This window comes from Pantherophis guttatus, chromosome 8 (assembly GCF_059756535.1).
Source record: "Pantherophis guttatus breed Tessera chromosome 8, ASM5975653v1, whole genome shotgun sequence".
Taxonomy (NCBI): Eukaryota; Metazoa; Chordata; class Lepidosauria; order Squamata; family Colubridae; genus Pantherophis; species Pantherophis guttatus.
The window spans coordinates 67,427,227-67,442,182 of record NC_142070.1 but is presented as its reverse complement, the minus strand read 5'-3'; the positions used below and the strand labels follow the sequence as shown (position 1 = coordinate 67,442,182).

The following is a 14,956-nucleotide window of genomic DNA, read 5'->3' as shown; positions in this document are numbered from 1 at the left end:
CAACCTTCCCTTTCTGTTCCCCAATTCTCTGCGTCTCATTGGCCTTCTTCCAAATCACTCTCCCCATATCTACTACTTAAGCTCCCAGGAATGTCCCCCCTCCCATCTCATCTCCTAGGGGATATTATCTTCAAGGAAAATAAGTAGGTGAAATGTCAAGAGTCCTCTTGCCAGCTGCCCCCTCTTCTCCTTCTTATGTCAGCACTAGAGTAAATGCAGGTTGAAGTGCTGACATATTCACTACTTTGAGTTACTTAAAGGCAAGATAAGTAATCTAAACTTCACCTCCTATGCTACTACATATACATGCTCAACATATTACAAGTAGCATGATGAGAAAGTAGGGAATGTGGCAGGAAGCATAAAAGGTTTCTTGCATTACGTTCATGGAAATGTAACATACACTGAGTATGGATGTGGGAGTGATGTGGTGACCTAGAGGTGGAGCTCTCGCCTCACAATCAGGAGGCTGTGAGTTCGATTCTAGGTAGAGGCAGATATTTTTCTCTGGGCACAATGAGAATATATCTGCTGAACAAAACTCCACACTGGCGACAGGAAGAGCATCCGGCCATTAAACACTCTGCTAGCTCCATTCTGTTGCCTAGACTCCACCCCGCAAGGGATTATGGGGTCGTTAAAAGATGATGATGATTGAGTATGGATGTGATTAGAGATATGTTTAGGATGAAGGATATGGTAGAACACGTTCTTTTCAATAAAGAAAGTTGTAAATAAATAATGTTCTATATGTTTCAAAGTCTAACGATTGTTTTAAAAGTCTTTTAACATTATTTAGATGATTTTTAATGTCACTTCTCAAGGAAACATTCCATGAAAACATATGTTCAGAAAAATCATTATGAAATTCTATTATTAATATGTATTTATTTATTTAATATATATGACTACCCACCTCAGCAGGCGGTGGTACTGATTCCAAGCTGAGCACTAATTTTTTTGCATTTCTGCATATCTAATGTACTAAAAAGAACATTGGCATCCTGTATTGATAACCTGTAAACGATCAGCAGAGTTTTGGAATGTGCTGGAATGGATCTCAAGGGACACTTACTCAAAGGCTTTCTTGCTTTCACTGTTCCAACAGAACTTCCTTCAGGGGCATCTTCAGTGATGGAAAAGCTGTAAGATGAGTGTTCAAAGACAGCAGGAGCCACAGCAGTTTGAAAGATCTCCACAGTTACATCCGCATCAACATCAGACCTAAGACCCCCACCATCCTGAGCAGAAACAGTCAGCAGCACACTGGAACAATCTGCATTAGTCAGGGAAGATATCAAATAAACAGTTCCTGGGGGGAAAAAGATAAAATAATGAACCGATATATTAATTGTAGAACATTTAAATGCAAAAGTTTTGCTAAAACTAAGTCTAAAGGATCTGAATCTGTTATTATTTTTGTTGTTGTCGTTGTTAGTTGCGAAGTCGTGTCCGACCCATCGCGACCCCATGGACAACGTTCCTCCAGGCCTTCCTGTCCTCTACCATCCTCTGGGTTGAGTATTGAATGGCAGATTTGAACGGACCAATCAGGGACAAGAGCGGGAAATTCATAGGACCGTCAGTGACTGAAGCCGCGGACAGCTCCTAGCTAAAAAAGGAGCTGCCGCAGCTAGGATTGCCATTGCGATTTACGGAGCTAATAAAAGTGTTAGACTCTACTGCGTGTCCTGTCCTTTCTTGCGCCCACGACCTAACACTCTGGAGTCCATTTAAGCTCACGCCTACTGCTTCAGTGACTTCATCCAGCCGTTCTCTCATTCTCTGTCGTCCCCTTCTTCTTTTGCCCTCAATCTTTCCCAGCATTAGGCTCTTCTCCAGTGAGTCCTTCCTTCTCATTAGGCAGCCAAAATATTTGAGTTTCCTCTTCAGGATCTGGCCTTCTAAAGAGCAGTCAGGGTTGATCTCCTCTAAGACTGATCGGTTTGATCACCTTGCAGTCCAAGGGACTTGCAGGAGTCTTCTACAGCACCATAGTTCAAAGGCCTCAATTCTTTGTCGCTCAGCCTTTCTTATGGTCCAACTTTCACAGCCTACATACTAATGAAGTGGATATTGCAATTTATTATTTTTATATGGTGTTTAAGTAGTATAAATGTACACGTCGTACAAAATTAATGACACCGGCAAAGGGACTGTAAACACTCCTGAGCTATACTTAGTGACATGCTCTTCCATATGATAGAGACTATGTCAAATAAGGCCCAGGAGTTTATGGTTTCACTGAGTTTATCTTCTGTGAACCTAAACCACATAGATAAACACATGTTAGCCTTGTTTTTACTCTGGAGTAATTGCCTCTCTCTATTGGACACACTGGGTGGTGCCAAGATCCCTAGAGTCCCAGTTGAGAAAGCTAAAGATCAAATCTGATTTGAGTATGTTTGAGTCTATTTCAAAGTGGAGCATTTTCATATTTTCATCTCCTACTGCATCAGCAGATTGTTAGGTCTGTCTTTGAGTGGCCCTGTTTAGGATGGCCAGCTACCTGCTCCCACGGAGCTGTACTGACAGTTAGCACAATGTTTTGTCAGCAAAGTCACTCACATTTAGTGAGTCTTCACTGGACCTGGGCTGGACCTAGAGTAATGACTAAGGCATTTTCTTGCCATGTTTTCTGGGATTCAGTCTAGCCTGTGTCCTCTGATCAAATAGATAGGGAATTTTATAGGATGTCCTCTATCTTTTGTTCCTCTTGCATCCTTTAAGGGGGGGGAAGGGGTGGTTAGCTTCAAACTTTAATCCCTAAATTGGTCTCTAGCAAAGTTTCATTTTCCTAGTATTGTGCTATGTGTGTTTTTGCTGGGGTCAATGTAGGTTGCTACAAATGATAATCACTTTCTTAAAGGATACCCAAGAATTATGTTAGAAGATGGGTCGCAGATTTCAAGGCACCTATTTCTGTGAAGTTAAAATCACAGTGAATCTTTTTGTGCTCTTTAGACTGCATCAAGTGATTGAAATCCAGTTGATATAAAGTTAAATCCTAAAAATTACTCATTCAGAAGGATATTTCTTTATCCTAATACTTAAAAAAGACATCTTATTTGGTCTATTTTAAAAGTGTGATCTACAAAGTTTCTTATAATTGTATCTCCCTTTTATTCTAAGAGATAATTTAACAAAGAGTATGTTCAATTTCTAGGCATTTCCCATCCAGGCCTATGCCTATTCTGCTTCAGTAAAATTCTGCATCAGATGCTCCAGCAGTATAAACAATTGTATCCGTAATTTAAAAACAAACAAATCATTTTTAAAGTGTCAATCCAAAATCAAATGTTGCAAGTACTTATCGAATTTTTCGGAGTATAAGACGCACCCTTTTCCCCCCTAAAAGAGGGTGGAAATCTTGGTACGTCTTATACACCGAATACAGCCATTTTTGGCCTCCTGAAGCCCCGCTCCGCTCATTCCATTTTTGTGAAAAATGGGCCCGTTTTTCACAAAAACAGGGTGCGCAGAGGGTTTGGGAGGCCTGAAGAGTGCTCCTGGGTGCCAGGGAGGGAAAAAACTTTTTTCCCCCTTACTTACCTTTTGAAATTTTGGTGCGTCTTATACACAGGTGCGTCTTATAGTCCAAAAAATACAGTATTTGTTTATTTTTTTAAATTCACATTCCCACAATAACATGCAATCATAATTATAATGCATTATATATGATTCTTATCATACCTGTAGATGGGTCCACTTTGAAAAGGGAAGAAAAATATCCCGGAATCAGTTTATATGTCACAGCTCCATATAACCCAGAATCTTTATCTGTAGCAAGAAGTTTAGTTATTTCTGTTCCTGGCTGTGTATGACTGCTGATGTTTATCACATAAATTACAGGGTTGAAGATAGGAAGATTGTCATTTATATCTTCAATTACTATGTGAACAAAAGCTTGGGCACTTAGTCCACCCTGTTAAATCCAAAATCAAAACAATTTGTAAGCCAATTTCAAATATAACAAACACCTTTCAAATTGCTAGAGATCAGTTAACTTAAGGTATCTTAAAAGCAGTGTGAAATCTGAACCGGTTTACTACTGGTTTGCTGGCTGCGCAGTGCGCACCACATGCCAAAACGGAGGCATGGGGTAAGTAGAACAGCACAGGGGGTGGGGGTGATCAGCTGTGGCGCGCGATCTTTGGAGCCTTTTTTTTACCTTTTAAAAGCATTTTTAACAACCTATTCGCCCGAATAGGTTGTTAAAAAAATGCTTTGAAAAGTTAAAAAAAGGCTCTGACGATCGCACGGCACAGCTGTGATCATCGGAGCCTCTTTTTTTTTTTTACTTTTTAAAAGCATTTTTATTACTACTACTTTTTAATGCCTAAAAAGGAAAAATCTGCTGTATAAAATAACATTATCAGAAAATTATTTAGAGTTTGCGTTCATTGTTTTTACATTCTGAGTGGGAAATTTGTTGAAGTGATTTTAAAGCAGAATCTAAAAGAAAAAGCAGAATCTAATCTGAGCAAGGATTAGTCAAGCATATTTTGTAACTTTAACTGAAAGATTTATTTACAAGGAATATATGGCCTCATATACTTTTCTAGGGAAGAAAGGCAGGAATAAAGAGTATTTGAGTTTAATGAACTCATAAACAAAGAGCAGGAAGAATGTAAGGGAACGCAGAGCAAATCCCTTTCTCTCTATCTATGGCCCACTGGTCCTTATATTCAATAGGTTGTGAGATGAGGAATATCAGTGTATCTGAAGTACCGTACATATTCAATAGATATATGGGAGGTTTAAGCAGCTATCAGCATTATCCTTTAATGAGCCTTTCAATTTTTTTCCTTCGTTGGTTTCCTATGATTGCATCCTTTAAATTGTCTTTCTGTAGCTGTAAGGATGACATTTTTAAAGAGTGAAACTTACCCCATCAATGGCTTTTATTAATAAATCATAGGTAGATGGATCTTCTTCCCTGTCAATATCCTGAGACACGTATATACAGCCAGTGTTTACACCAATCTGAAATGCTTCCGATTTTTCATAGCTATGGAATCCATTATAAAGAAAATATTCAATATATCCAAAATGGCCTGAATCTTGATCTGTTGCTTTGACCTGCAATAGTATAAAGAAAACAAAACCTCATTAATTCTTACATACCTGTTAACACATCCAAAACATTACTTAAGCAAGCAATATCTGTATTTCTCCAAGATTAGTCTGTATCTCTTTGGCCCCATTTTATCTTCTTTCTTTGGCTATGGAGCTTTTATTTGCTGCTCAGCTCCATGAAATAGTAATTAATTCAAAGCTAGATTTCATCTGGAAACACCAGAAAGCTGCAGAGTTTAAATTAGGGCAGTTAATTCATACAAAGAACACTTAATTAATCCTTCCACTTAGTATCTCAAGTTTAGTCCCATAGCAGATCTTTTAACGATGCTGGCAGGACAGCTACACATCTCCACCTCAGTGGACTGGGCAACAAATACTAGCAAGTAGTGAAATTGACAAAAATATGCCACTTTCTGCTCTCTGCAGATAAGCTGCCTGCATAGTGCGCTTAGATTTTTTAAAAAAAAAATTAGTCTCTTTTTGATGTGGAATATAGATTAAGGAATTTTTGTTACTGTAAATCTGTCACAATTAATAAGGGGCGACTATCTTTAAAGCTGTGTGAAGTTGAAATAGTTATGGAATCTAATGTTGCGATATCAACTCTATAATAGCTTTTGTATATATAGTATAATATACTGTATAATATAATGATTTTGTTGGAAGAAAGAGACGTAAATAAACATGCTGGATAGCTGCTTGCAAAGAAAGGTAGTTTTATTCAACAGCGTTACATGGAGTATACCAGCCAAAGCAGGGGTGAAATCCAACAGGTTCTGATAGGTTCTGGAGAACCGGTAGCGGAAATTTTGAGCAGTTCAGAGAACCGGCAAATACCACCTCTGGCTGGCCCCCGAGTGGGGTGGGAATGGAGATTTTGCAATATCCTTCCCCCAGGAGTGGGGAGGGAATGGGAATTTTGAAGTATCCTTCCCCTGGAGTGGGGTGGGAATGGAGATTTTGCAGTTTCCTTCCCTTGCCATGCCCACCAAGCCACGCCCACAGAACCAGTAGTAAAAATATTTGGATTTCACCACTGAATCAAAGGTAGGCTACAATGTTAGAATGCTGAGAGTGGTAGTACTTATAATATATTTCAATTGTGAAATAATGGACTTTGAGTGAAGTATGTGCAAATTGAGGTGTTCCTGTTCTGGAGCATGTGAAGTCCAGAGAGGAAGATCATTTATAGCCTGTGGAATGTGTTGGTCTTAATTGTGTAGATCTTTTCCTAGGTATGGGTTTTTATGAGGGGTCCGGCATCACGGTGCAGCGTTGTAATATTTCCCTTATCTTACAGAGGATTCTGTTTTATGTATGTATGCCAGTGTCAGCTGACATTTGGAGAGGTGCTTAATTAATTGCATCCCAAGTGCCCATGTGAGCAAAAAAAAAATTAAGCAGTTTATTTGTAACAGGAAGGCCTGGAGGAACGTTATACATGGGGTCGTGATGGGTCGGACACGACTTCGCAACTAACAACAATTTTATTGTTTATTTTGAGGTTGCCAATGCGGTCAGCAGTTTTTGTTGTGTGATTAGCAGAGATGACAGGAAGGTTTTCAGCTTCTAACAACATTTTAGAAGCGAAGTCTCAATTATATTTGTGTTAACATAGCTTTGAAATGTTTATAATTTTACGATGAAATAATATTGTAATAAACTACTTTTATGTTAGGGCTGATAGAATGTTAATATTCTATATAAATTATGCTTTAGATCTTTAATGGCTTCTCACATGTGTCTTTCCAGCCATCCTTTGAAATATTAACTACTTTAGACTGTAGATACGCAGTTTAAGAAATGTGTAAAGAAATACTTATTTAGAATTTATTTTTAAAAAAACCTTAAGAAATGAAATACCTCAAGCAATTTAAAATTCTTTATGAATGAAACTTTGTAGATTAAGACACATTAATGGTCAAATGAAATAATGTTTATAAATTGAAAATAATATTTTGTTCTATAAATCCAACCTGACACTATTAATTTTAATAACATTAATATCCGTAAGAGAACAGTGCTTAAAAATATGCAATAAAAACAGATGAGTTGAAAACATGCACAGTCTGTATATGATAATTATTCTAAGAAATCGAGAGTGTCACAAAGCATGGTCTGTTTCACTTGATCTTTTTCTTTTAAGAGTATATGGAAAATGTAAATCCAAGCCAACCTTACAGCTTGCCTCATTTATGTAAATTTAAACAAGAAACAATGCAGTTTGCAAAGTATAGTATTTCTTTCAAAACATCTTGTAACCATATAAATTTATTTTCCTTACATGTCTCTTCATAATAAGCTTTACCTAGATTTGACCTCACTAAACATCACACACTTTCTATAATCATAGGTAAGAGACAATAACTTCATTTTCATATACAGCACATCTTAACCAAACCAAATGAATAAACTAAATTCTCATACATCCATAAGAGAACAGGCTGATCTGGAAAGCATGGTTAAACATATAATCAGTTTGGAATCTTTGCGTTGACACAAGAGACTAAGTCCAGCCCCCATAAATTCCGTTGATCCTTATCAAGTGTCAATTTAGCTTTGACTGTTAGTTGACTAGATTCTTGAACAGAGATAGTACTGATACCCAGGGGTGAAATCCAGCAGGTTCTGACAGTTCTGGAGAACCAGTAGTGTAAATTTTGAGTAGTTTGGAGAACCGGCAAATACCACCTCTGGCTGGTCCCAGAGTGGGGTGGGAATGGAGATTTTACAGTATCCTTCCCCTGGAGTGGGGTGGAAATGAAGATTTTGCAGTATCCGTCCCCTGCCACACCCACCAAGCAATGCCCACCAAGCCACACCACGTCCACCAAGCCACGCCCACAGAACCGGTAGTAAAGAAATTTGAATTTCACCACTGCTGATACTGTCTATTCAAGACAATTTATATTAATTGGAATTGAATTTGCCTTACTGACTCAAGTTGTTGAAATTCCTCTTTAAAATAAATATATATAATTACAAAATTCACAAGAAAATATCTGGGAGAAAAGATTTCTAAGAGTGCCTTTTTAATGTACTTCTTTTACTGACAACTAGCAATGTGCACAGTGCGATGTGGGGTTAAAAAGGCAATATGATTGCAGCATGGCAAATGAAGCCCCAACCATTTTGTACATGTATCAACACGTACAAAGAGGCAATGTTTCAATTATGATGCTTCAATTGTATTCTTGCCTATTTTGACAAACGCTCTTCCGTTCCCAATGCAGTTGCTAACAATCTAGAGACATGATATTTATATTAAATAGCCTTGAAGTGATAATCATGAGATAAAAAGGTTTGGAACATTTCAACCCAGTGGAAGAAATGCTTCAAATGTTGTATGATGTGCCGCCTGCTATTCAGAAAATCATACTCCGTATATGCATTATGGCACTATGCTGAATAGTAGCTGGACTAACAATAGGTATTCATTTGGAAATGTAGAAACAATTCTGTTATAAGTATTCAAAAGCTTCAACTGGCAGAAAAAGCAATCGTGAAGGCGACCATGAGTGATAGTCATTCAGCACGTGACACTTCTGCTCTGTGAATTGCATTGGTTGACAGTTTGCCTCTAGATACAATTGGTTACAACCCTCATGGCCTGGGACCAGGTTACTTACAGGGCCAACTCTTGTCAGTGTAGATATATTCATGAACTGGAATAGACATGGCAACAAGGTCAGCCAATGGGGACTGTTTGGTAACTGAAACATAGTATTGCTGTGTGAGCCACAAGAGACAGCTAGGAGCCTGGGCGTGGCTTAGCTCAACTGTTCTGTATATAGGAGAAGTCTTGTCTCTGCTGTCCCCAGCCTGTTTTTGTACCTACTTACAATCTCTTCTCTCTACCATGTTGGAAAAAGCAGCATGGGTATTTTAGATTTGTCTGAAGTAGCTGCAGTACTGCACCCTAACCACTGCGCCACCTCGGCTCATTACAGCATATCAATCAAGGTTATCCTCACATATTCAAGTCTGCTATTTGAGACATGTAGACATTTGCCACCCCTGGCCTTACACAGGCTGAGCTATGTTTATATGCATCACTCTTACAATAAAATACTTCAAAATAAATTATTGCTGAAATTAACAGATAAAGACTCTGGAAATATTAATCAGATACATGGAAACCAACAGGGGAAAGAGGGAAAGTGACAAAACATGCATCATGAACCAAATACAGCAACTTATGCATTTGTATCAGATATTGGAACAAATATATAAAGACAGGATTTGCATCAGGCCATCACCAATATGCTTGTTGTCATTTTTGTGACATCATGGCTTGCTGTTAATGCTTTTTTTCTTCCACTGTAAAATGAAGATTGTTTATAACACCAAATTAATGACATACAGATTTACAGTACAGATTTAATTTGGGAAATGTATGCTGTTCTTTCATTTTTGACTTTTTAAATGAAAACAGAATGTTTCAGCAGTCTAGTAGCAGCATAAAACCATTATGAAGCTGTAATGATGCAAAAACTGTACAAAGGTCTGGAACTTCAAAGGCATATTTATGAAGAAAACACATGAAAAGTATTATCCCCAGATCTATGAATCTTAACTCAAAAATCATCAAACGAAACAATAAAAAATACTGGCCAAACATATACTGTTTTGCGTAAACAATTTTTGGTTTTGAACCATTAGAAAAAAAAAATTCAAACAAAGCTTTGAAAGGAATTACTTGTGTAAAATCAAACAATATGAATAAAGAATTTATTATAGGATAAATTAATTCTTCTCTGGAATTTTTAGTGGTATAATTTTATCCACCCTCATTTTTTCCATGTGCACTGTACATCATACTTTGAATCGAAAAATAATCATCAGTTTTCTGTCTCTACTTTTCTATGTTACTTGCTCTCACACTATTAAAAATGGAATATGTTGTACTCAGATTCCCAACAGATATATTTATATTTGATTGGTTTATACCCATTGTCCATTAGAACTTATTTCTTAAGATACCAAACTTCAGTGTTCACCAATACGCTCAGTGTCAATGAAGCTACACAGAATGTCTGATATTTTTATTTTTATTTATTTATTTATTTGTCAAGTACATATTAGATAATATATATAAGTATCAGCATGAATTGAATACATAAAATGAATACAATTAAAGGGAACATTAGGACAGGGACGGTAGGCACGCTGGTGCTCTTATGCACGCCCCTTACAGACCTCTTAGGAATGGGGTGAGGTCAACAGTAGACAGTTTTAGGTTAACGTTTTGGAGGTTTTATTCCAGTCCACAAATAGATTTGTTTTCATGCTTTAAAGCTTGCCTACTAGTTATATACTAATGCAAAGCTACTTAGAGTTACTTGTCTTGGTCTCTTTGAAGCTAAAGCTTTTATCGAAGCCACTATATTAAAGTATAGACTACGACTGATAGTTACACGAAACAGCACATGAAACTGGCAATGGGCTGCATTACCGAAGAAATGGCAAGGTAATGTGCAATGTTATTTTCCACATGTCAAGATCAGAGACAGTTCCATGTGAGTGTGGAAAGGAAGACCCCAAAAAGGTTTAGAATTCCATGTGGAATTCTGCAAGAGATTTGATCTTAAATCTCTATAAAAGAATGAAGTATGGCTGCAGAGAGGCATATTTCTAAGTACAGTCTTCAGAAAAGAATAGACTCTTAGTGAAATGAGTCTATTCTCTGGTGTTTTTGGCATACAGTATGTTTCAATAATGTATTCTGCTGCTGCACTACAGGGTGATCGTTTGAACCACCAATATTTCTGTGGCAGAGTCAATAACACCTACATATGCAGAAGAGAGTTAAAGTGTCAGAAAAATTCATCACTAGAACTCCTTCTGATTCTCATTCTTGTTAATACCCAGTTTCTGGAGTGCTCTAGAAAGAATGCAACTGAGAGTCTAGAAAGAACACAAGAATAACAAAGATGATCATGGGGCTGGAGGTTAAAACATACCATGAACAATTGCAGGAACTGTCTAAGTCTAATGAAGTAAAGGACTAGGGGTGAAATGATAGCAGTCTTCCAATATTTTAGAAGCTGCCATAGTGAAGAAGGGATCAACCTGTTCTCCAAAGCATTTGTGGGCAGGGCAAGAAGTAACAAATGGACTTATCAAAGAAAGATCCAACCTAAACTTCCTGATAGTGAGAACAATTAATCAGTGAAATGGCTTGCCTCCAGAAGTTAAGGGTGCTCCATCACTGGAAGTATTTAAGAAGTGTTTGGATAGCTATTTCTCCAGAATGCTATGAGGTTTCCTGCTTGAACAGGGGGTTGAATTAAGAGACGTCCAAGGTTCCAGCCCTGTTATTCTGTTATTAGGTTCCTGTTATAACTTATTAACTATATTTTATCCTGGTTACTACTATACAGGCAAAATAACTAGATTAAAAGGAATGTCAAAAACTCTTAATTTCCCCCACTACCCTCAAAGCTAGCACATGGACATATCCCAATGATACTTTATGTGCAGTCCTTCTCCCCTAAACTCCACTCAGCTTAAAACATGCAAATAAGATTATTTGCCACTTAATGCACAAATAATGATTTAACAAAAAATTATGAAAACACAAAAACATTGGTATTTCCTTAGTGTTCCCTGAATTCACACATGACAATTAAATGGACACAAAATCAAACAAGTTAAAGTTTTCAGATACCTTAGAATTGTCTCCCAGCTTCAGGTGGGAAAAAACGCACATCTGGATTATGTAGCTCATAATGCCCAAAGATCAGCTGCAGGAACTGAAACTTTTTACAGAACAGGAGTTGCTTTCTTTATTCCATTTGCCCTAAAGCTATTTACAGCCATTATAATAATTATTCCAAATCCAAATTCTTAGGAAATATCCTACAAATACCACCCTGTGTCTCTGATGTTACTCTTTGCTGTGAAATGGGGTCAATTAAGATTGAGCTGAAAATCTGTTTCATCTTCTTTGCATGTTGGCTGAAGTTATTTTTTTTCCCCATAGGATTGATTCTTCCTGTCATTAGCAGACAATTTTAGCAGTGGGTACAAGAGGTAATATCCTTGATTAATTTCATTTTTATGGTTTTTCACAAGATGGTCTCCTTCCTTTAGGAGGGCGTCAAACTCAATTTCATTGAGGGCCACATCAGGATTGGGTTTGACCTTGGAGGGCCGGGGTGGGGGCATGTCCATGATGGGTGTGACATGGGACCACACCTCCACAGACATGGTTTTATAAACTTATAAAAATAGAGAGGCATACATTTCTGTGATTTTGTTTTTTTAATACTTACTTGATCTACTTGATCACCTTATGAGAGAGAGACCAGATCAAGAAATTTATTCCATGTGAAGACTAGAACTATAAATTTTTGACATAGGCTATAATAGCAGATTCCTGCAAGCCTGAAAGGTAAAATATTTTACTTTTCTTCCCTTTTATAACTTTCTGAATCAAGGACTGCCTTCTGCAGTAATGGAAGGCCTCCTGGACCACTCCAAAGGCCCCATTTTGGGCCTGGAAGGCCTTCTGGACCACTCCGGAGGCCCCGCTTTGGACCTAGAAGGCCTCCTGGACCACTCCAAAGGCCCTGTTTTGGGCCTGAAAGGCCTCCTGGACCACTCCAGAGGCCCCGCTTTGGGCCTAGAAGGCCTCCTGGACCACTCCAGAGGCTCGGTTTTGGGCCTGGAAGGCCTCCTGGAGGACTCTGGATGCTAAAAGCAGTTGTGGGGGGCGCCCCCCACCTGCACCCCATTTTTGCTAGCAGAGGCACCGCGGGCTGGTCTTTTGCAGACTGGCCCTGCAGGCTAGATCTAAGCACCCTGCGGGTCGGATGCAGTCCGCGGGCCTCGAGTTTGACACCCCTGCTTTAGGATATGAAGAAGCAGGCAAATCACTAGCCAGCAATATCAGTAGCAAATGCAGTGACCCAAATGTTGATTGGCACCAGGTTTTCCGACCATATAACTAGCCTATTTGTAGTAATAGTAATTCAAATTACTGATCTTCATTTTGAAAGTCTTGTATCATTATGAATAATACCTCTTCACTGGTATCATTTGGTATAGGAAATTATCTTTTATGTAGAAGATAATCTTTGCTATAAGCAGATAATGCATCAGACTCAACTGTTGTGGCTCCGTCCTCCGAGCCTATCTTATTGGAGGAAGACGGCTCCGAACATGAAGGAGAGGAGACGGCCAGGCCTCCCTCTCCAGGACCCTCCTCTCTGGCAATGCCTCATGTGTCTCCCGAAGGAGAAGAGATTGGCCAGGAGCCAGGTGTTTCCGAGCCGTCGGATAGTGACGAAGAAACATTGTGGTTGGACCCACACCGGCGTCGGAGAGACAAGCGTGCACAGCAGAAAAGGAGGCGTGCCAGAGATTAAGCTGAGTCACTGGACCACACCCCACAGGCTATAAAAGGGAGTGTGATGGCCATTCGGACTCTGTGACGGACAAAGCTAATATCTGGCGAGTCACTTTGCACCTTTGGACACAACGCCTATTTGCTGTGGATTTAATTACAAACTGGACTATTCAAACTGTGTGTATTTTTGTCTGTGTTATCAGAGTAAAAGTTCTTGGCAGGCAGCCACGGAGTTGCTGCCAAGTTTCTTATCACTGACGTTGAGTGTTTGAAGAGTTTATTTAACCCTTGGCTGGCTGGTTGGGTGTGTGCGTGGTACGGGGACAGAACATCAACAAAGCACGTCAGTTCCATGGTAAAACTGTGTTTCCCCGAAAATAAGACAGGGTCTTATTTTCTTTTGAACCCCAAAATAAGGGCTTGGCCTTATTATTGGGGGGTCCAGCAGAGAGAGGCTCCCTCTGTGCACCATCAAGCCCCGCCCCTCCTGCAAGGGGAGAATGTAAGCGGCCCAAAGGCGCCAAGCCATGCGAGCGCCTGTTCCCTCCCCCACTTGCATGCCTCCCAGGCCTCACCATGTTGATGTGGGCGAAGCCGGTGAGCACCCGGCTGGAAGCCGCTGGAAGTGGAGAAGGCGCCGTTCGGGCCAGCCGCCTGCTGCCAAGTCTTCCGGGAGCCGGGGCAGAGAGTCTTCCGGCAGCCAGACCAGAGAGGTGGCAAAGGGCAAAGTGAGGTGCAGCCCCGCAGGGGGAGACCATGCTGCTGCCACCGCCATCCAAGCACTGAGGATGATTTCCTCTCCGACTTTCAAACCCCAGCTGAAAGCTGCTGGAAGCGGAGAAGAAGCCGGTCAGGTCAGCCACCTCTGTGAGTCTTCCAAGAGCCGGGGCAACCGCATGGAGTTGGAACCATAGAGTGGGAAGCGCACTCCCAGAGCGGCCATTGCCGAAAGACTGCGTCGGTTATTTATAATTCCTTCTAATCTTTCCAATTCAAAAAAGGGAAGAGCTAAGATTATAGTTAAATTCAAACTATATACTGACATACACAAACACAGGTTTTTCAGCATTTATCTATGTTTTCACTATCAAAAACCTCTACAATTCTTAATTTAGATTTCTATAAAACCATGGTGAACAAAGCTATTTAGAGTCATTTGCCATAAGATATAAAATGCTATTTCTGCACTTTCAAAGCAACAGAAACATGGAACATAGAATAAAAACAAATTCAATGTATAACAGCTTTAAATATTTTCTCTATGTGGAAATATACATCCAGTACTTTGAACATTACATTAAACCATATGCATTACATGGGTGGGAGTTGTAAGAACAATAAAGCATGCCTAAGTTGTTTGTCTCAAGCATGTCTAGGAGGTTTAAATGACTGCCCTTCCTTTCACTTTTTTCCCAAATGTAGTCCCATGAGTGGGAATGGAGCAGACTTAAGCATGACAGCCCTTGCATAAAGTGGAAGAAAACTACTGCTTGGGAGTCAATGTGGGAGACAGACGCATCA

The 14,956-nt window shown here is 39.4% G+C and overlaps 1 protein-coding gene across 1 annotated transcript in view; it reads right to left on the bottom strand.

Moving 5' to 3' along the window:
- The window catches only part of DCHS2 (dachsous cadherin-related 2), a 76,735-nt gene that overhangs the window by 50,948 nt on the left and 10,831 nt on the right, over positions 1 to 14,956 (bottom strand). The window contains exons 3-5 of the mRNA XM_087875402.1: positions 4,891 to 5,082; positions 3,694 to 3,925; positions 1,076 to 1,312 (exon numbers count right to left, since the gene is read on the bottom strand). Of these exons, the coding sequence (XP_087731528.1) occupies positions 1,076 to 1,312; positions 3,694 to 3,925; positions 4,891 to 5,082 (661 nt within the window). The remainder of the gene's footprint in view (positions 1 to 1,075; positions 1,313 to 3,693; positions 3,926 to 4,890; positions 5,083 to 14,956) is intronic.